Below are 22,081 nucleotides of genomic sequence, written 5' to 3'. Positions count from 1 at the left end.
AGGTGGGTTACAGCAGAGCGAGTGACCCCTTGCTCAAGCCAGCGACCTTGGGCTTCAAAACAGTGATCTTTGGGCTCAAGCTAGTGACCACGGGGTCATGTCTAAGATCCCATGCTCAAGCCAGTGTCCCCACGCTCAAGCTGGTGAGCCTGTGCTCAAGCCGGTGACCTTGGGATTTCGAACCTGGGTCCTCTGCATTCCAGTCTGATGCTCTATCCACTGTGCCACTGCCTGGTCAGGCAATACCCAATTTATAATAGCTCTGTAGTTGCAGCCTGTACTTTTGCTATATTCAGAGGTCTGTTGAATGTTCTCAAAGTCAATATATATAAAGGGAATCCTTGATTATCACAGTGAATTAAACAGGACTAATATAACAGCAGTCTCTTTATTATCTTAGTTGTTAACTGCTCCTTCTAGAGCCCTCAAAGTAGGGGATGTTCTCTCTACTAAAAAAAATGCTTCTGAGATGTGTCATTCGGGGTGAATATTAAGTGTACTATAAATTACCTTAATAACATCAAGATTAAGAAGGTTTTTCCATCGTGATTCAGGAAGAAGTGACAGAGTCACCAACTGCTCATTCAGCTGCTCTGGGGAATCATACTCTATCATTTCATCACTTGGTTCAGTGGTTTCTTCTGATAATTCTACATCTTAAAACAAACATTTTCAGGTAAAAAATTAACACAATGATCTTTTTATCATGTAAAAGTAAACTCATTCCAAATTTATTAGTATTTCATAACATGTCTACTCAATGTAGACTTGTAAACTATTTATTCCATTTCCTCTTCTCATATTAACCACAACTCCCATCACGAGACCCAAAACATTTCTCCACTGCTATACTATATATTAGCTACCTTATTAATGCCATATCAATATTTTTGTAAAAATTCATAAAGTCATTAAAAATATTTTATATCAGTTAAAAAATACTTTGATTGATTGCATTCAGTAGCAATATTGCCCCCCATGTTAGGTCTATGATAATTATACTTCAAAAATTATAATACTATTGTGTGATTACCTTGGGTTTGACAAGTACCAGGAAGCATCACTACTGAAGGAACATAATCTGTGGGAAGTGGCCGTAATGAAACAACTGAATACAAAGAAATATTGGACCTGAGAAATAAAAATGTAAGCCATATTTTAAAACTTAAAAATATAGTGTTTTGTTTCTTTTTAAACTTCAATTACTGGTTAAAAAAATAAATAAAAAAACTTCAACTACTCCACAATCTTAAATTTGGCTACAGATTCCAATCACTTACAAATTTAAAAAATCTCAAAGATAAATAGTATTAATTTGAAAATGCCTTGATTTATACCATAGATGTCATCACAAGAAAGTTGTGTATAAACATTAGTAATGTAGTACAAAAGTAATTGACAAACTGGTGCTAGATTATACTTTTATAAAGTTATGTAACCTCCATCCATTTATTTTGTTTTGAAAATTGTCAGCCTTCACTTCAGAAAATAATAAAGAAAGGACCCACAGAGTTAAGTCAGAGAGAAAATAAGATAATCAGATCCTTGAGGTTGTAAACAGTTATAGATTTCCCTTTCACTAAAACGGTCACTTAAGTGGCCATGTTTCTGCTACTCTGACCCTGTACCATGACCTTGGATGACTCTAAGATGTAGCTTCCTGTCCCAAAGTGAGTTAATCAGATTCTGTTTGCCATACATTAGAAATGTGGAATGGAAAATGAAAACTGAGAACATCAGGTTCTGAGTTATGTTAATAGTGGTACTATCTACTCCTGCTGCTAAGGTCCCATAGCTACTATTCTTCTCGTCTTGATTGTTCAAGCCTCACAGATTCCAGGAGATACTTCATTTTTCTTAGTAAGGTGGTCAGTCTATTTCTATTGTATATAGAATTTACTTTTGTATACTAAAATTTAATTATAAAATTTTATAATTAGAGGCCCTGGCCGGTTGGCTCAGCGGTAGAGCGTCGGCCTGGCGTGCGGGGGACCCGGGTTCAATTCCCGGCCAGGGCACATAGGAGAAGCGCCCATTTGCCTCTTCACCCCTTACCCTCTCCTTCCTCTCTGTCGCTCTCTTCCCCTCCTGCAGCCAAGGCTCCATTGGAGCAAAGATGGCCCGGGCGCTGGGGATGGCTCCTTGGCCTCTGCCCCAGGCGCTAGAGTGGCTCTGGTCGCAACACAGCGACGCCCCGGAGGGGCAGAGCATCACTCCCTGGTGGGCAGAGCGTAGCCCCTGGTGGGCGTGCCGGGTGGATCCGGTCGGGTGCATGTGGGAGTCTGTCTGACTGTCTCCCTGTTTCCAGCTTCAGAAAAATACAAAAAAAAAAAAAAAAAAATATATATATATATATAATTAGAAAAAGGGATTAAATTTGTTTTTCTTCCTCAATACCACAGCTAAAAGAATTAGATATCTGAACTCAGGAAACAGCCATAAAATTTTCTAGGCTCAGATGATGGACTATTTATCTTGAACTCTTACATGTTCCTTACAATGGAGCTGGAAGATTACCATATAAGTATCTTTACATGATTATGAAAAGTTATACAACTAGAATGACCTTAGCAATCATCTTGCCACACGGATGCCTTATTTTATAGATAAAGCAGTCTGAGATGATAGAGCAGTATTTAGGGAGTAGCAGGAGGGCTAGGGCCTGCCTGGAGATGCCCTTTTTCTAAAATTTTAAGATTCACTTATCCTTTCTGTAAATATAAACTACAAATGATAAGAGATAAAAACCAATAAAGTGGTTTAGAATACATACTTGAACAAAGGTATCTAAATTATCGAGATGACGCTGAATCAACCCCAGACTTATGTAACCCTCTGTTAACTATGTGACATTTCCATTTTATAAATTAAAAACAAAACAAAAACAAACAAAAGACCCCAAAACTAAATGGCAATGTTAGCAACTATGGTTGTCTAACAATATCCTCTTCTTTTTCCTCCTTTCCCCAAACAGAACTGTATGAAAGAACTTACCAAAGATAAATTCCAAGGTGGTCCACGTGGGAAGTGGCCAGAAAGTCTCCAGTAGGGGACATAGTAACATTGAGAGGAGCTGAGTCCAACAAAAAGCTGTCTATTAGACTATAAAAAGGATCAAAAAGTTAGAGAATTTAAACTCCACAAAAACATTTAATTCACAAAATATATTTTTATTAAAAAAATACGAGATAAGAGATGCAGAAAATTTGTTTTGCTTTTTAAAAATTACCAACACCAGAAAGTCATCAATAACAAAGCACTTTGTCAACAAACTTATTATGTGAAAATAATCTCTCTTACTGAGGAGACCAATTAACCAGAGAAAGAGTTTAAACAGAGAGAAGACAGGAGGAAACACTGTTTTTCTGGAATACCGTTTTGGTAGACTGACTTGGGGACAATTCTGAAGATGTCACACATTTAAATATTTCTAATTATCAGTACTTTCTTGAATTTCTATTATCCCAGTGAAAATAGTAAAAGGATTAAGCAACAAAAAAAAATTAATAAAATAAAATGGCTGCAAATAAGAATACGCATATTAATGGAAAAACTTTAGCAATTCTGTTTCTTAAATAGGTAACCATGATATACATGAAACAAAGGAATTCAGTCTATAGAGCACCATAAAGCAGTATATAAAAACTAATCGCCTTAATATTGGAAGGGTTGAAGAGTTGGGGAGGAAGGGGAGCAATTACACCCAGGTAGGAAACTCAGAGTAGGCCTCTCAGAGAATAGCATTGGAGATGAGCCTTCCAAATGAACAATTTCAATGGACGCTGATGGTAAAGAAAGTGTATCCTGGCTGAGGGAGGTACGGAGAGCAAGGTGAAGAAAAATGAAACGGTCTAGTGAGGAGTGCAGTTTGGTCCATAAGTGTAAGGCTACCCACAGGGTCTTAAATACCAAACATCTTAGTTTGTTTTTATTTTTAATCAATGAAAAGTCACTAAAGACTTTTGAGCAGATAGATAGTGTAATCTTCACTTTAAAAAAAAAAATCTGCCATCAGAACACAGAATATATTTGAACAGGAAGAACACTAAAATTATGGAAGTAGGCATCTAACAAGCAATAAAGATCTGAACTAGGATGGTGACAGCAAGAAGTGACATGAGTGAATTTAATGAGCAAAGAGAAAGACCTTCTGCAAAGAACGCTTCTTAGGTTGACTAAGAGTGTGAATACTTTATACACTTTAAGAGAAGTATACTGGTTTCAATCACTGCTACTATTTTAAAAACTATTTACTGAAGCCAGTACATTATCCATGGGAAGTCACAAAATGACTGAAGTTCAGAGTCCACATTAATTAAAACATCTTTCAAGAAAAACAACAGCAGTTAGCAATTTTTGTAGTATTCCACGCTAGAAAGTATCCTGAGCCCTTGAGTCTCCTATTTTAATCCTCAGGACCCTATGAGGCCGATCCAACTTTACTATACTGGTCAGAACATCAGGACCAGTAATTTAATTTTTTTTTTTTTTTTTTGGACCAGTAATTTTAAAAACTTGCTTCTAGGTGGAAAGTTGGGGAAAGTGGTCACCCAAGCAGTCTACTCTTAATCACTATGAACTCAATAAAACGACTGCAGATCTAACAAGCAGCTCAGTAGCACATTTACACCCTGGGGATGTCTACGCAGGTGATTTTTGAGCAGCTCAAATGTAAATGAAGACTGGTGGAAACAGAAAGTGACTTGCCCATGAGGAAATCTCTCTCAATTTCTTCAGTGTGATTAATAATGTAAGCCTTAAATAATGAATAAAAGATAGGAAGGTGACTAAAATTAGTACTACTGAGAACACACACCAAAGTGTGCTCAGGACAATGACTGCTATTTATTCTCTGTTAAGGGGGAAAAAGGTGAGTAACAACCTGCCTGATTTCTGCTCAAACCTACTTTGGAAACTCACAAGAATAACTTCCTTTGGAAATCAAGAAAACTGGGGAAAAAGATAATAGCGCCAAACACTTATATACCTGTGACTATTAATTTATTCATGTTAATTCATTTAACCCAAAGAACCTAGAGTAGAAACATAATCCCAATGTATGTAGATGAAGATTAAGCCTAAACACAGCAATTTCAGATCTTACCTCTTCTTGTCTTGATCAATATTTGTTCATCAACTGTGTAAGTATGTGACAGGTGAAACTTCCTAACATGTTTAGAATCTGTCTGTTTAAGAAGAACCTACTGCTTGGGCAAATCTATTTTATTAATACTATAATTATTTTCTTAAACTCACTGTGCAACTTGATTCCACACCTATTGTGTGTGGGTAGACTGACCTTCCATTATATAAAAGCATCAAATTGAGGAAGGTAGTTCCCACAGACACAGCATATTCATAAAAACATGGCCACATCAGGTTCATAAAACATAAGTGTATAGATTTATCTCAGACTTAACTACGATACAGTCTCCTGCTAGTCTCACAGAATGAAAAGTTCCAAATAAGTTACATACTTTGTAGAGAACATTAATTCCCAGTGTAAAGAATCAGATTTTCAAGCACAGAGCCTTGCATACTAAAGTCATTTCTGGTTATATCCTAAACAAATGCAGACAGTAACTAGATGATTAATCTCCAAAGTGATAGAATACCTAAAGAACAGAACAAAGGGATGGTATTGCCTCTGTAAGAAATGCAAAATACTGTAATGTTCCATTCCAATTATTCTCATGTAATGCTCCTCAGAAAACAGCAACAAGAAAAATAAAATGTAAAATTTTATTAAAGCTATTTTATACTTTATTTTCACCCTCTAAACCAGGGGTCTCAAACTCAACTCAGCATGTGGGCCGCAGAGCAAGATCACAGCCATTCGGCGGGCTGCACTAGGTCTACAAAAGGCAACTGTTACACAACACTTCTCTCACTGCAGTTGAAAACAAAAAAAGATCAGTACAACAAGCACAATCGTACATGCAGTTTACTCAGTGTCACAAAACAACCAGAAACTGTAGTTCGCCTCACAACTGCTGTTAACTAAGCTAATATCTAGCTAGGATGCTAGAGAAATGAAAAATACAAGTAGGCCCCTAGGCTTACTTAATTTTATCCAAAATATTTTGAACTTCGTGGATTAGTCTGCGGGCCGCACAACAAAAGTGTTCGGCGGGCCGCGAGTTTGAGACCCCTGCTCTAAACTGTTCAACCTGAACTTATAGTTAGATTGAAAACAAAGAAATAAAAGGTGGTAGTGTCAGGGAATGACATATAATTTCAGAGATAAAAAATATCAACTCTGCTTCTCTGAGAATTCTACAAACACAAGAGAAATTTTTTGTACTTTAAAACAATTTTACAGGGAGCACTTCAGTAACTACACAATTTGTTTCACACAGACACATTCCGGGTGGGAACACCTGTATTTTACCACACCCAAAGGCTTACTCATAACTTCACTTTTCAGGCTATGCAATGAGTATACTCATTCTTTAAATATTTAATAGACTATGTAAATGATGAAACTGTTTACTGAAGAAAGAATTAGGAATCTCCAAAGACTGTCATGCTAATTATGGTTTAAAAACAGGAGGAAATAAAAAATCCCAAGTTACATATGGGTAAAATACTGATCCTCACTTCCTTATTATCTTCTAAATCAAGAAAATCTGTTCATCCTTACAACATCTGACACACCCGAGCAAGGCTGATATCACAACTGTTGGGAAATTGTTTTTTTTCTCCACGAATGGGACTAAAAATAAAAATAGTACCTACACTCATGAGGGTATGAGGGAAGATGAAAATTAAAGTATAGAAAGTGCCAAGCACCTCATGGTAAATAAATGTTAGTTTAGTTGCAAGTAGACAACAGCTGTGTCATGCTGCTTTTCAAGCGGTCTCATTTACTCTACTTCTGATCTTAACCAAAGGAGTACTTATTTTGTCTTTAACAAAAATATACTTTGGTTCAATTTGTGTAGATACTATTATTTTCTTTTAACAATCCCTGTGGAACTCATTTCTTGCTCTTGTGTTTCTCCCAGCCTCAGGCCCCTGTAGTCACTTACAATTTGTCTCAGTGTTCCCCTAAAAATAAGATAACAGAGTTAAAAACCTGCCCAATTTAAATATGCTCAACTTTTTTACTAAAATAAAAAATTTAGCAAAAAGACTAATGCCAAGTCAGAGACTGATAGATTTAGATGCTTTCAAATCTTAATTTTTCCATTCCAAAGATAAACTTGCCACTTTTAAAAAAGTACTACTGAACATTAACCTATCTCTCACCTAATGTGACCTAAAACTATTAAAGAGGAAAAGGAAAAGGGCATGTCAACTCTTCTACTTGTACAATTTCCCTACTGTAATTAAGTTATATGTAATTATATTAAAGCATATTAAATTATATATAATTCAAATTAAAATGTTCATTTTTAGAAAAACAGCAAAAGTCCAAGAAGCAACAGATTACCGATATTTCTAATGGTGCCTTTTAAAAAAAGTTGTTTAGAAATTAAGAAAGTACCAACTTTAGGTGAACTTTTTGAAGTCAGAGGACACAGACAACTAGCTAAATTTTGCTTTATTCTATTTTCCGTGGAAATGAGACACCTTGTGGATAAAAGTCCCTCATTATTGGAACTGGACCAATCAGTGACACTCTTGTTGTATGTATTTGTTGCACATGTCCCAGATTTGGTGTTTATGTTGGATGAAGAGCTGGGCCTCATTCCTGTATCACACTTGAATGGAAGTGAGTACATCAGGGTTTTTCCTTTGTAAAGGTCAAACTGCTTTCAGGAATGAGCTTATTCAATTACTGAGACAAAAACAGTAAGCAGATTGGACAGAGCTTAATTTAGAAATATTTCAGAAGATTAAAAAGTACCATCTTCCTTCCCATTTTTCTCAACAGTGTCTTTCCTTATGGTATATTCCTGTTAAATTACACACTTTGCTTTTCCCATCACTCCTTCCTAAGCAACTCTATATTAACTAATGTGGTTTTAAATTGCATCTATTCTTATATAATTCTTAACATCAACAAAGCACACACACACATGCACTCTTTCTCTCTATGTCTCCAATGTTCAAATTGTTTAGCAGAATTAGATGTTTTCTCTTTGAGAGCTGTGTTAGTAGCAAGTTTCAGTCTATGAAACAGATTTCTGAACACTATTGGGTTTTACCTAAATCGTCAGAAACATATTTTTCATTACTTAAAGGTATCTAAAATGTCTTCTTTCAAGAATTATGTTAGAGACAGAATATATACTACATAAAGGAAAGTAAAGACTTTTGACCATTTAACTAAATTCAGTATGAACAAAACAAACATACAACACATCAAATAAAACTGAGTTGTAAAGTCTGAGCTGTATCTGAAGTACTGAAAAGGCCAAACGAGCTTTTGTAAGGTTTATGCAACTCACTTCTATATATCCCAATTTTGCAGAAACAGAAAACCATAGAGAAACTACATTTTCCTATTATTTTTTATGGCAATAATCCTTGCTGTTTAAGACATAAAAAACATTCTAAGGATAAAATACTAGCAAGTAAGAAAATCCCTAAATATATCCATATTTTTAAAAGCATACCATTAATTACAGGTAAAAGACAATGATTGAGAAATTGTCTGATAGGGATTAGGGATTGAAAAATAAACTCACCACCCAGAAGGAAGGTCCCAAGTTCTAATAGAGCAATCCATTGAAGCACTTATTAACCAACGACCATCAGGACTAAAAGCCTTTAAATTTAAAAAAAAAAAAAAAAAAGAAGAGCACATATATAATTTATGTGTGTATATATACATGTATATGTATGTGTAGGGGCCTGCCAGGTGGATCCCGGTCGGGGCACATGCAGGAGTCTGTCTCTCTGCCTCACCCCCATTCACTAAGAAAAAAAAAAATCCTCCTTTTGCTTACAGCCTCAGTTAAAATTCTCTTCTTCCTTATCATGTTTTATTTCCAAAATATAATTTAAAACCACAATAATCAGATTTTTAAAATAAATTTAAACAATAAAGTATTTACCCCACCTCAAAGAAGTTATTATCTCTTCTATCAATAAAAATGGATAAGGAATAGCTCTCCTTGCCTGCAGCAAGTGTTTGGAGGCTTAAGACAGGTTAGATGTGTAAGAAGGCCCAAAAGGAAAAACTTTAAGGTTTATAATAGCAGTAGATTGTGTTCATCCAGAAGTCTTAGCACACCAAAGGGATCATGACTATCACTATTAGGAAATGATATTGGGTAAGTGAACTCTAACGTGGCCATCCAGCTACAGTAATTCTGCAGAAAAAACTTAAGGTAAAGAAAGCTCAACTTAATTGATAGGACAGCACAGATTTAAAGGATGGGGAAAATGACTCTGATAGGTAAAATCATGTTAGAAAAAAATAACGTGATTTTATAAATTTAATTAAACAGGATTAACTTATTACTGAGTAGGAGAAACTCCAGAGACACAGATTGAAAGCAAAGAAAAAGGAAGAGCATCTGGCACTGAAGAGATGTCTTCAAAAATGCTATTTCAGCAAAATTATTCCATTCCCACCCTTATTTCTATAGATACTATCATAACAAAATCTGTGGATAAGTAAAAGTAACTGTAGAAATTGCCACTCAGTAGGAAGGATTTTACTTTATTTTTTTTTCTCTTTTAACGTAAATCAAGGTATCTGCAACTGACGCAAAATGACAATATAGACTTAATATGGTCCTCTACATACAGTTTTTAAACTCGAGTACTTCTTATCACGTCATATATCCCACTATAAGACAATAGCAAGCTAAAACACATTACTAATTAAACTCTTTTGGAGTTAAGCTACAGAAACTAGAGATAGGCCCTGGCCGGTTGGTTCAGCGGTAGAGCGTCGGCCTGGCGTGCGGGGGACCCGGGTTCGATTCCTGGCCAGGGCACACAGGAGAAGCGTCCATCTGCTTCTCCATCCCCCCCCCCCCCCTCCTTCCTCTCTGTCTCTCTCTTCCCCTCCCGCAGCCAAGGCTCCATTGGAGCAAAGATGGCCCGGGCGCTGGGGATGGCTCCTTGGCCTCTGCCCCAGGCGCTAGAGTGGCTCTGGTTGCGGCAGAGCGACGCCCTGGAGGGGCAGAGCATCGCCCCTGGTGGGCGTGCCGGGTGGATCCCGGTTGGGCGCATGCGGGAGTCTGTCTGACTGTCTCTCCCCGTTTCCAGCTTCAGAAAAATACAAAAAAAAAAAAAAAAAAAAAGAAACGAGATAAAATGAACCCAGAATAAACCAGGTACCAGATATTCCAAGTCTCCTAGTAATTATTTGTTATGCACGCAGAAAATCAGAAACAAGTTCCTTCAGCCTAATTTAATATTAAGTCAAAAATGATATACTTATGTTTCAATAGATCATTCAATCGCCAATGGCCTCGTTTAAAGTTTAAGAGAAAAAAATAAACTCTGCAATTTATACTTTAATCTGATGGCATCAACTCCTTGAGAAATATTAAACTTCTTTTAATTTTACATTTTCCTTAAAATCTCTTTGAAAATTAGTCTCCAAATTATTTCCTTTGAATATTTCTTCATATGATGAGTAGTTTAATGCTATTAAAGCATAACATTTTCAATTATTTGAACATTTTAAACCTAAATAGAGTAGTCAAGTTTTGTTTAAACACCTAGTTTGTTTTACCATGTCATTTATTTGGCCTTGGTGTCCAGAAAACTCTCTGACAATCTTCCTAGTTTCTATGTCCAGAACACTGATCGAGAAGTCATCCAAGGCGAGTCCCAGAATGCCACTAGCAAGACAAATGCATCAGTTTTAAGACACAAACAAAAAAACCCTTGACCTAAAATCTCAGTCATTTTAATTTTTTTAATCACGTGTATCTTTGGGGAAATTAAGCAAAATGCTGTTCTTTCATATTAAAAGTCTGATTTTTCCTCACTTGGTCTATTATGTACTTAAATTAAGAATTTGTATCAAAAACATCAGGAAGAAAATTTATTATCATTAAAAGAAAAACTTTACCTGTTTCTATGCAGCAGCATCATATTTGGAGATGAATCGAGGCTCATAGAATGGATTAAAGTTTTGTTTCTAAAGTTCCAGAACTTGAGTAATCCTTCACTACCAGCTGTAACTGTCAGCTGGTTTAGTTCATCCACGGCGACACCTCTGACGGACCCTTTATGAGCTATATAGCATGTGTCAAAAGACAAAAGAAATAAAAATTCCTGTCAGAACACTATACAAAGAGTGATTCCTTCATTTAAAAATCTAAGTTCTTCTATTCACTTTCTCTACATTTTTAAAATTATTCTGAATTTTAGAGAGTAGGGAGATTATGTTGCTCAAGTGAAAACAAAGTCAATTAAATTAATGCACAAAAGTTTCAAAAACAGGTAAGACTTTCTGCTTAAAACAGTAAGAAGATAACAAAAATTTTAATTTGTATAGTATCGATTTTCCCCTAATTTCCATGACTTCATTCTTTTTGAGTATTTCGACATAGTTTTATAATAGGTCTAATGGCAGCATCTGTCATATAGGGTTGACAATAATCCAATTACAACTCTGGCAAAATTGGGCACTAAAGAATTTAATAAATGCCAATGCCAGTTATCAGCCTTGTATCTTTCTATATTATTTTTTTAATAACACACAAAAAATACAATACCCTGATTTTTGCCAAAACTTCCTCGATGTATACCAGACTGCATGTTATATACATCTACAGTTCCTGATGAGAGTCCAATCACAGCAAAGTTTCCACAAGAAGTTATATCCACTGCCTGAGGGAAAAAAAATTTAAACACCAACACAAAAAATAACATTTTCATTGTACCTTAGTTTCCAAAGCATTTTTTAGTCACCAATTTTTTTAAAATTATTTTTATTTATTTATTCATTTTATTTTATTTATTTTTATTTATTTTTTTTTCAAAGACAGAGAGAGAGAGTCAGAGAGAGGGACAGGCAGGGACAGACCGACAGGAACGGAGAGAGATGAGAAGCATCAATCATTAGTTTTTCGTTGCAACACCTTAGTTGTTCATTGATTGCTTTCTCATATGTGCCTTGACCATGGGGCTACAGCAGACCGAGTAACCCCTTGCTCAAGCCAGCGACCTTGGGTCCAAGCTGGTGAGCTTTGCTCAAACCAGATGGGCCTGCACTCAAGCTGGCGACCTCGGGGTCTTGAACCTGGGTCCTCCGCATCCCAGTCCGACGCTCTATCCACTGCGCCACCGCCTGGTCAGGTTTTATTTATTCATTTTAGAGGAGACAGGGGGGGAGAGAGAGAGAGAGAGAGAGAGAGAGAGAGAGAGAGAGAGAGAGCAGGGGGTAGGAGCAGGAAGCATCAACTCCCATTCGTGCCCTGACCAGGCAAGCCCAGGGTTTTGTACCGGTGACCTAAGCATTCCAGGTCAATACTTGATCCACTGCGCCACCACAGCTCAGGTCTCACCAATTATTTTTTAAAAGCAAAGCATAGCATAATAAATTAATGGGTTCATTAATTTTCTTAAACACAGTATATCATTATATTTGGGTATATAAGAAATACCTGCTTGATTCTATCTCCTTTCTCTATAAAGTATGAAGAAATTATTCCCCAAGAATAAAACATAACCAAAGTTAACTGGGTTGAAATTTCAAGTCAGGAGAATTGTATTATCAGCTGGCCTTCAATTTTTTTATTTTATATATTTTCTTTTATATGTTAATTATTTAGAAAGAAGAGAGAGAGAAAGAGAGAGAGTGCAAGAGAAGCATCAACTCGTAGTGGTTGCTTTTCATATATGCCTTGACAGGGCAAGTCTGGGGTTTCAAACCAGCAACCTCAGCATTCCAGGTTAATGCTTTACCCACTGCACCACCACAGGTCAGTCTAGCTTTCACTTTTTAATCAATTTTATTTGCTTATTTATTGTTTGTTTTTATTAAGTGAGAGGCAGGGACCATAGGTCAGGCTAGTTTTCAGTTTTTAATTAATTTTATTTATTTGTTTGTTTTTGTTAATCGAGAGGCAGGGAGGCAGAGATAGACTCCCACATGTGCCCCAACTGGGATCTACCCAGCAAGCCCCCTACCAGGCGATGTTCTGTCCAGCTGGGCCGCTGCTCCGTTGCTCAGCAACAGAGCTATTTTAGCGCCTGAGGCAAGGCCATGGAGCCATCCTCAGTGCCCTGGCCAACTTTGCTCAAACCATTCGAGCCGTAGATGCGGAAGGGGAAGAGAAAGAGACAGATGGGGGGGGGGGGTAAAGAGGTGTGGAGAAGTAGATGGTCACTTCTCCTGTGTGCCCTGACCAGGAATCGAACCCAGAACTTCACATACCAGGCTGATGCTCTACCACTGAGCCAACTGACCAAAACAGGATTTTGAAAATACTTATTAAAAGTTTAACTCCACGTTTGACCCTGTTTTGTACAAATTTCTTTGTAAGTATGTATGCTCTATTATCCATAGTACAAAGTTTAGTCTTAAGATTTTATACTATTGTATTTTCTAAACCATAGCCAAGTCTGTCTTAACTGTGTTAAGATCCCCTGCTCACTTTTGAGCTGCTGTTGTAGTAGTAGTGGTAATGGTAATTGCAGCTAATGTTTTATGTGTGTTTACTTTGTTCCAGGCTCTCCGCCTAGCATATACTATTTTATATAATCCTCTCAAAAATCCTATGACATGGTCTGTTGTTAGCCTCTTTTTAGAGACAATAAAACTGAGGCTCAATATTATGAGTAACATGCCTAAGGTCAGTAAAACTAGTTAGTGAAAGAGCTGGGATTTGAGCCTAGGACTATTCAATTTAAAACTTGTGTTCTTAACTCACAGCTTATTAATAATCACTCATAGATCATTTAGTATATGTATGTACAGTGATTCGTAGTCATTTGTCTGGCAGATTCAGCTACTTAGAGCAGTGGTTCTCAACCTGTGGGTTGTGACCCCGGCGGGGGTCGAATGACCAAAACACAGGGGTCGCGACCCACAGGTTGAGAACCGCTGACTTAGAGCAAAGCCAGTAACCAATAAGTAATAAATAAAAGTTTTACCACAGAGCCCATGCCCTAAAGTACAATTTGTTACTCAGAGTTAACCCTCTCAGTTTGCTCATTTTGCTTTGCTGATGCTGTCTTCAATAAGAGATCAAAGTGAATAAATAAGAAAAGAGGATTATCAGAAGCAGGCCTACTAACAACAATAAATCCTATTACAATAAATACAAGTTATAAAAAATATAGCAAGCACATCGGGAGCCTTTATTACTTGTGTATTATAGCCTAGTATCTCCATTAGTTCCTGATATTAATTATATAACATAGCATAAACATTTATGAGTTTTTCAAAGTAGTTAAGATTGTTTGTATTCTACTTAGGAAGACAGAATGCTTTTTAAGATTAGTCTATAATTTCCTATCTAAAATATTTTACTTTATTTTTTTAAGGAATAAGCTATAATTACCTCAAAATATATGTCAGTGGAACATATCAATACTTATGTGAATCCTATAGAAGTTATGTCTTGACTAGGGTCACAGTGTATCTGAGTCTAGACATATGCTGCTTTGAACAGTTACATAGCCTCTGTTAAATATTTTATTTTAGGTCTTAGAAGTTACCTATTTCTTTAGGCATAAATGTTGAATTTTTGTTCTTTCTTAGGTGAGTAACATCTGACTGTTCTGAATTTTCTCTTGGGTGTGGTAACATCTGACTGATACACAGTGCCAATAAGGAATTTCTCTGGCCATCACCCAATACAGAGCCAGTCTCTTGTTTGTAACATAGGAAAAAAGACATGTCTAATACAATATTGACACTTTAAGTATTAAAATATGAGTTTGTTTTATAGAAACTGCTTATAAATTAATATTTTCTATGCAGTATCTTATATATTTCCTTCCTAACATGTCATAATCAAAATATTTTGAGAAGGATTGGACTTCATCAAAATTAAAAACTCTGCCTGACTTGTGGTGGCGCAGTGGGATAAAGCGTGGACCTGGAACCCTGAGGTTGCTGGTTCGAAACCTTGGGCTTGCCTGTTCGAGGCACATAGGAATTGATGCTTCCTGCTCCATCCCCTTGTTTTTCTCTCTCTCTTTCTCCTCTCTGAAAATTGAATAAATAAAGTCTTTAAAAAAACAAAGTCGATTTAAAGAAAAAAATAAAATTAAAAACTCCTAAGCAGAAAATGATACCAACAAGAAAAAAATGATGGCCCATAGAATGGGAGAAAATATTTGTGAATCACACATCTGATAAGGTACTCATACCCAGATTATAGAAAAAAGCTATTAGAACTCAATAAATTATTTCTCTAAAGAAGATATATAAACAGCTAATAAGCACATGAAAAGATGTTTATCATAATTAAGTCATTAGGAAAATGCAAATCAAAACCACAATGAGATACCACTTCATGCTCACTAGGATGGCAATAATCAAAAGAACAATCACAAGTATTGTCTAGAATGTATAGAAATCATAATGTAAAGTAATGCAGCTGTTTGGAAAACCAGCTGGCATTTCCTCAAAAATGTTAACACTGAGTTACATTATGACCTACCAATTTTACTCCTAGGTATACATGCAGAGAAACAAAACATATGTCCACATTTAAATTTGTGCACTGATGTTCATTAGCAGCAGTATTTTAAGATAAAAAGTAGAAGCAAAACAAACATTCAACTAACTGGCCAATGGCTAATGGAATTATGGTTTATACACATAATGGAATATAACTCAGCAATAAAAGGTATATAGTATTGACACATGCTACAATGTAGATGAACTTTGAAAACATGCTAAGTGAAAGACGACAATCACAAAGGTCATATATTGTATGATTCTATTTATATGAAATTCCCAGAATAAGCAAATTCATAAAGATAAAAAACAAATTGTGGTAGCCTAGGTTAGGAGATGAGAGAGGAGAAAGTGACAGAAGGGGATGGCTGCTAACAAGTACAGGATTCCTTTTTGAGGAGATAGGAATGTTCTAAAATTAGATCGATAAGATTTTGGTGATAACTGTACAATTCTTTGACTATTCGAAAAACCATTGAATTGTATACTTAATTGTTTTTTCACATGTAATATTACTTTTTACTAGTTTCAGTTGCACAGCAGAGTGGTCAGGCAATCACACACTTTACAAAGTGTTCCCCCAACACATCAAGTACCCACCTGGCACCATACATAATGAGTAAAACAGTGCTAACTATATTTCCTATGCTGTACTCTACATTGAATCTACTTCTCAATCCCTTCACCTTTTTCACCTAGTCACCCAATCACCCTATCCTTTGGCGACTATTAGTCTATTCTCTATGAGTCTGTTTTTGTTTTTCTTTTTTTATTGAATTTATTGGGGTGAGATGGGTAAATACAATTATATAGGTTTCAGGTATATCATTATATATCATCTGTATATTGTATTATATGTTTAATACTCCAAGTCAAGTCTCTTATCACCATTTATCCCCCCTAAACCCTCCTTTACCTTCTCCCCTACTTTCCTTCTAGTAAATCATCCTTTTGTTGCCTGTGTCTGAGTTTTGTTTTGCTTAATTCCTTCATATTTTTCACCTTGCGTTGCAACCCCCCTCCCCTCTGAAATCAGTCTGTTTTCTATCAGTCTGTTTCTATTTGTTTCTATTTTGTTTAAGACCCAAACAAGATGAACCCAAAGAGGCCCACACTAAGACATATCATAATTAAAATGGCAAAGGTTAAGATTAAGAGAGACTCTTAGAGGCAGCAAGAGAAAGACAGTTACCTATAAAGGAGCTTCCATAAGACTGTCAGCTGATTTCTTAACAGAAACATTTCAGGCCAGAGGAAACTAGCATGAAATATTCAAAGTGATGAAAAGCAAGGACCTACAGTCAAGACTACTTTATCCAGCAAGGTCATCATTTAAAATTGAAGGAGAAATAAAGAGTTTCCCAGACAAGAAAAAGCTAAAGGTGTTTGTCACCAACAAACCAGTATTACAAGAAATGTTCAAGGGCCTGCTTTAAGAAGAAGAAGGAAAAAAGAAAAATCTATGGGACACAGCAAAAGCAGTCCTATAAGGGAAATTCATAGCATTACATGTCTATCTCAAGAAGCAATAAAAATCTCAAATAAAAAAAAAATCTCAAATAAACACAATCTAATTTTACAATTAAAAGAACTTAAAAAAAGAACAACCAACAAAGCCCAAAGACAGTAGGAGAGAAATAATAAAGATCAAAGTAGAAATAAACAAAATAAGAGTCTAAAAAATTAAAAAGATCAGTGAAACCAACAGCTGGTTCTTTGAAAAGATAAATAAGATTGTAAGATTGACAAACCTTTAACCAGACTCCCAAATAAATAAAATCAGAAATGAAAGAGCAGATATAGCAACTGACATCAAAGAAATACAATACACAGGATTGTAAGAAAATATTACAAACAAATTACGCCATGAAATGGATAAATTCCTAGAAACATACAATCTTCCAAAACTAAATTGTAAAGAATCAGAAATTCTGAATAGACAGATTACAACTAGTGAAACTGGCTTCTTCTATAAATCCTCGGTTATAAGACTTATTTTCAACTAGTCTTCAGTTCATTATTCAGTTCATTATTACAGAATGACTGTTCTATAATGTAGCTGTAATTCCAGTTTGTTCATGGGAAAAGGTAAGTATAACTTTTACCTACTCCATTGCCATTTTGAATTTTCCAATTGTATATATCAAATGTGTAAATTGTATCTTAACAACAGTATTTAGGAAAAAGCAGAGGCAATGCTTCTGCAAACCAAATTTGACATTTTTCTTTAATATCATAAAACCTGAACCTAAAACTTACACATTAACAAAAGAAAACAAAAAAAAATTTCAAATAGGAATAAGAACATAAGAACACTGGCATACAAATAAACACTGGCATTTAAAAGCAGTATTTATTAAAAAGGCTTCGACCAGTAGCTTTTAACCTTTTAACACTTGGAGACTGGTGAAAGTAGGAGAATTATTTCAGGGACTGCTAAGGCAGATATCACCCAGAGCATAAGCAAATTAGACTAAGATCACTGGGTCTAAATCTTCATACAATTTCAGGGTTAATTCTTTTGTGGATTGGCACAAAATTTCCAGCAGATATGTCTGTGCACCAGTGGTGGAAAAACACTGACTTAGACAACATTCAATCAGAATTTCTCTAAAAAGGCATTTTTCACAGTACACAAACATAAGAAAACAAGATATAAAGGATTTAAATAACTTCTAAATCTATAACTCAGTAAAGATTTAGCTAAATCCTACTCCTATAGTGAAATAAATCAAAGGAAGAGAAGAATGAAGGAAGAAAATTAAAAAAGGAAAAAAACCCTTCAGTTTCAAATTGACTGATAATATTGAACACAATGTAATTGAGGTGAGAAAATATATTAATGCTGAAATTATCTTCAAAGGGAATTCAGAATAATCCTGTATCAATTAGAAAATGTAACCCACATACTACATCTGATTAAGCAAAGCTTTACTTAAGCCCAATGTAATTTTCTGCAGGCTGGAAAACTTAGCATTATTAGGGACTAACTTCAAAATGTTAAACTATGATCTGTCGATCAATATCATCATCAATAAAACTGAGTATAACAACATTGCCATAGGACAGTTTTATGGGGAAAAATGCCCTATAAACAAGCTCACTTACGGTTGCAGTTATGTCATCTTTCTTCAGCTCTTTTGGCTTGAGAAAGTAAGCGCCTATTGTAGATCTCTGATAGTTCCAGGTTGAGCAAGACAGCTTACCTTGATGGCAAGCAAGGATACCATCCCAGTCACTTTCACGAGCTTCCTCTAAAACATAATAAAAATCACAAATAAATTGCTTTTCATGCCTCCATTCATTCATTCATTCATTCATTCATCATTAAGCTTCTAATACTCCATGTTATCACTAGGCATTGGACACAATTATAAACAGGTAATTCCTGACAGTGATGAACTTCTGATGTAACGGGATTCCAATTAGAGGAAATCACAATGAAGTATGACAGTTTCTTGTAAGAGCACTCAGGAAGAGTTTGCTAAGAAATGTGGGAAAATTAATAAGTGGTTCCCTAAAAGAAGCAGTTACACAAGTAAAAATTAACTGGGAAGACAGGGTAGAGGGGAATAATAGGCCCAAGAGTAACTTTAATAAAATTAAACACAGCAAGTTAAGTGGACCACTTTTTGAAAGAGGTGAGAGGAGGGAAAGGCAACTGGGGCCAAATTACAAAGTATCCTGAAAGCCATGTGAAGGGGATGAGATTACCTAAAGGTAGTAACAGCACTGAAGGAGTTCTGAGACGAGTGACATGATTCCAATGTTTGAGAAAGATCACTTAGGTTCTACAATAAAAAACTGACAGGATGATGGTCAAAATTAAAGTAAAAAAAAAAAAAAAATCTGTTATCTGGCTGTTATAATAACCTTAAAGTAAAAATGGTGCCTATCCAGTTATTTCTATGATAGATTTAACTCAACAATCCCATCACCTATCCATTTTTTTCAAATGACTTCTTTGAATGAAACACAGCTCAAATGATAGTATATACTAATACCTGAGTGTATTTAGATCTTTATTAAACTATAGTTCTGATCTCAGTTCTTGCTTTCAGACAGACAGGAACGGAGAGATGAGAAGCATCAATCATTAGTTTTTCGTTGCGCATTGCAACACCTTAGTTATTCATTGATTGCTTTCTCATATGTGCCTTGACCGTGGGCCTTCAGCAGACCGAGTAACCCCTTGCTTGAGCCAGCAACCTTGGGTCTAAGCTGGTGAATTTTTGCTCAAACCAGATGAGCCAACGCTCAAGCTGGCGACCTCGGGGTCTCGAACCTGGGTCTTCCGCATCCCAGTCCGACGCTCTATCCACTGTGCCACCATCTGGTCAGGCCAGTTCTTGCCTTTTTAAAAAATATTTTATTTTATTTTCTTAGTAAGCAGAGGGTAGGCAGAGACAAGACCGCCGCATGCTCCCCAAGCAGGATCCACCTGGCAAGCCCACTAGGGGGAGATGCTCTGCCCATCTGGGGCTGTTGCTCTATTGCTCAGCAATGGAGCCAATTTTTTTAGCACCTGAAGTAGAGTCCACAGAGCCATCCTCAGAACCCAATGCTAACTCGCTGGTACCAATCAAGCCATGGCTGCAGGAAGAGGGAAGAGGAGAGAGAAGGAAAGAGAGAAAAAGAGAGAAGGGGGAGGGGTGGAGAAGCAGATGGGTGCTTCTCCTATGTGCCCTGACTGGGAATTGAACCTGGGACATCCACATGCTGGGCCAACGCTCTCCCACTGAGCCAAAAGGCCAGGGCTAGTTCTTGCCTTTTTACATTAGCAACTTTCATTATACCAGGCATATATAAAAAGGGCTGTAAAGTGAAATATCAAATGCTTATTAATAGCTCCTACAAAGAGCAAAGCCTGAAATTAACAGATAATGAATTCGAATTATAAATAACTCATTTTTAGTCTTCACATAAGATTAGCATGTATTTGGGGTTACCTTCTAGATGCTTATTAATATGTGCAAAAACATTTATTAACATGGAGGAAATAAGAAAATAGATAGTAGGAAATGACAAAGCACAACATCTCAAAACACAGTAATGAAGTTACTTACCAGCTGCAAACTTTGTGATAGGCGGAAGTCTCACCGACATGGCATTCTGAAGGCCTTTACGTTTGACTCTCTTTTTATTTATTAAACCTAAGGTCATGGGAGAGGGGAGTATAGTTATAAATCCTTCACAATGAAAATGAACATAAAATTTATTCAAGGTCACATAACTATAAAGCTCAAGATATTCCCATTTAAGTCAGGAGCAAAATAATGATGCTATTACCACTATTATTAAACTGTTTGTGAAGTTTACCTTAAATAATTATGCCACAAGAAAATAAACTATAAGATATAAATAATTGGAAAAAAGATATCTATTTCTGAAGATGACATAATGGTCATGCAGTCATGTCAATAGAGAAAAACAGCCAAACAACTATAGTAAGTAATAAGTTTCATTGGACCAGACACAGGACTAATACACACACACAAAATCATTGTAGTGAGTGCCCTATAATGCAGCAATATTTAACATCATTATAATATACAGATTTCTTTTTTTGTATTACATTATATTTCTAACCCTCAATACAACAAAGATCATTCATATTAGCAAAAAAAAAAAAAATTTAGGAATTGTGTTAAAATTTGTAAAATGCCACTGAGTAATCTTAAATACATAAACCAACAGGAGAAAAATTAAAAAACTTCATTGAGAAAATGAAAAGACAACTTGAATGAGGATATATTATATTCATAGCCACGAAGATTCTTAAAGATATCAAACTTCATCCATTTAATTCCACGAGAAATTATTTTGGATATTGATTTTAAAATGATCTTGAAATTCACCTGGAAGTATACTGATACCTGAATAGCCAGGATATCAGCTTAAAAAGAAGAGTAATGCTTAATAAAACTGAAAAAACATTTTTGTTTTATAAACAAAACTGTTGAAATGCTGGAAACCACAGGATGGAATAGAGAATAAAATGTGCCCTATTTACAAAAAGTCTGGACCCTGATATCTTCTCTACACTCCCTTCCATTTTTAAAATTCTGCACTATACAGATGGCTCAAGTCAGACCAGCGATGTCTTTGGGGTGGCGAGTTATGTTCTGCCCACCCAAGACGTCTAACTCTTTTCAATAATCTTACAGCAGCACTTCAACCATTTCTACAGCAACACTGATCTTTGGAATCTTACTACTACCCTTCCACACAAGGTTTTTTATTTCATCTAAAAAGAGAAAATGTATCAATAAAACCACTTCTGGTCATCTAGAGAATCCTGAAATGTTTCTCTTAGGACCAGCAGGTTTCGTTCCACTGTATAAATGACCTACCATGTCCCAAACTCTTGTTAAATTTTTCATGTACTGTGGAAAACGACTGAAGAGTTCCATCTTGACCTGTTGACAAATACAGAAAAAGCCTAATCAAGCTTCATGAAAAACAACGGACCATCTGAATCACAGATCTTATAAAATTAGATTCTTTAAAATTGAATTTATAGTTTGG

General features: G+C 35.8%; 1 protein-coding gene across 1 annotated transcript in view; it reads right to left on the bottom strand.

Moving 5' to 3' along the window:
* Nucleotides 1-22,081, bottom strand: part of WDR36 (WD repeat domain 36) — a 56,601-nt gene that overhangs the window by 9,841 nt on the left and 24,679 nt on the right. The window contains exons 10-19 of the mRNA XM_066382003.1: nt 21,907-21,972; nt 20,620-20,706; nt 18,662-18,807; nt 11,634-11,748; nt 10,985-11,150; nt 10,643-10,751; nt 8,637-8,716; nt 2,995-3,102; nt 1,034-1,131; nt 511-656 (exon numbers count right to left, since the gene is read on the bottom strand). Coding sequence (XP_066238100.1) covers nt 511-656; nt 1,034-1,131; nt 2,995-3,102; nt 8,637-8,716; nt 10,643-10,751; nt 10,985-11,150; nt 11,634-11,748; nt 18,662-18,807; nt 20,620-20,706; nt 21,907-21,972 — 1,121 coding nt within the window. The remainder of the gene's footprint in view (nt 1-510; nt 657-1,033; nt 1,132-2,994; nt 3,103-8,636; nt 8,717-10,642; nt 10,752-10,984; nt 11,151-11,633; nt 11,749-18,661; nt 18,808-20,619; nt 20,707-21,906; nt 21,973-22,081) is intronic.

This window comes from Saccopteryx leptura, chromosome 4, assembly GCF_036850995.1.
Source record: "Saccopteryx leptura isolate mSacLep1 chromosome 4, mSacLep1_pri_phased_curated, whole genome shotgun sequence".
Classification (NCBI taxonomy): domain Eukaryota; kingdom Metazoa; phylum Chordata; class Mammalia; order Chiroptera; family Emballonuridae; genus Saccopteryx; species Saccopteryx leptura.
This window is presented reverse-complemented; position numbering and strand designations above follow the sequence as displayed.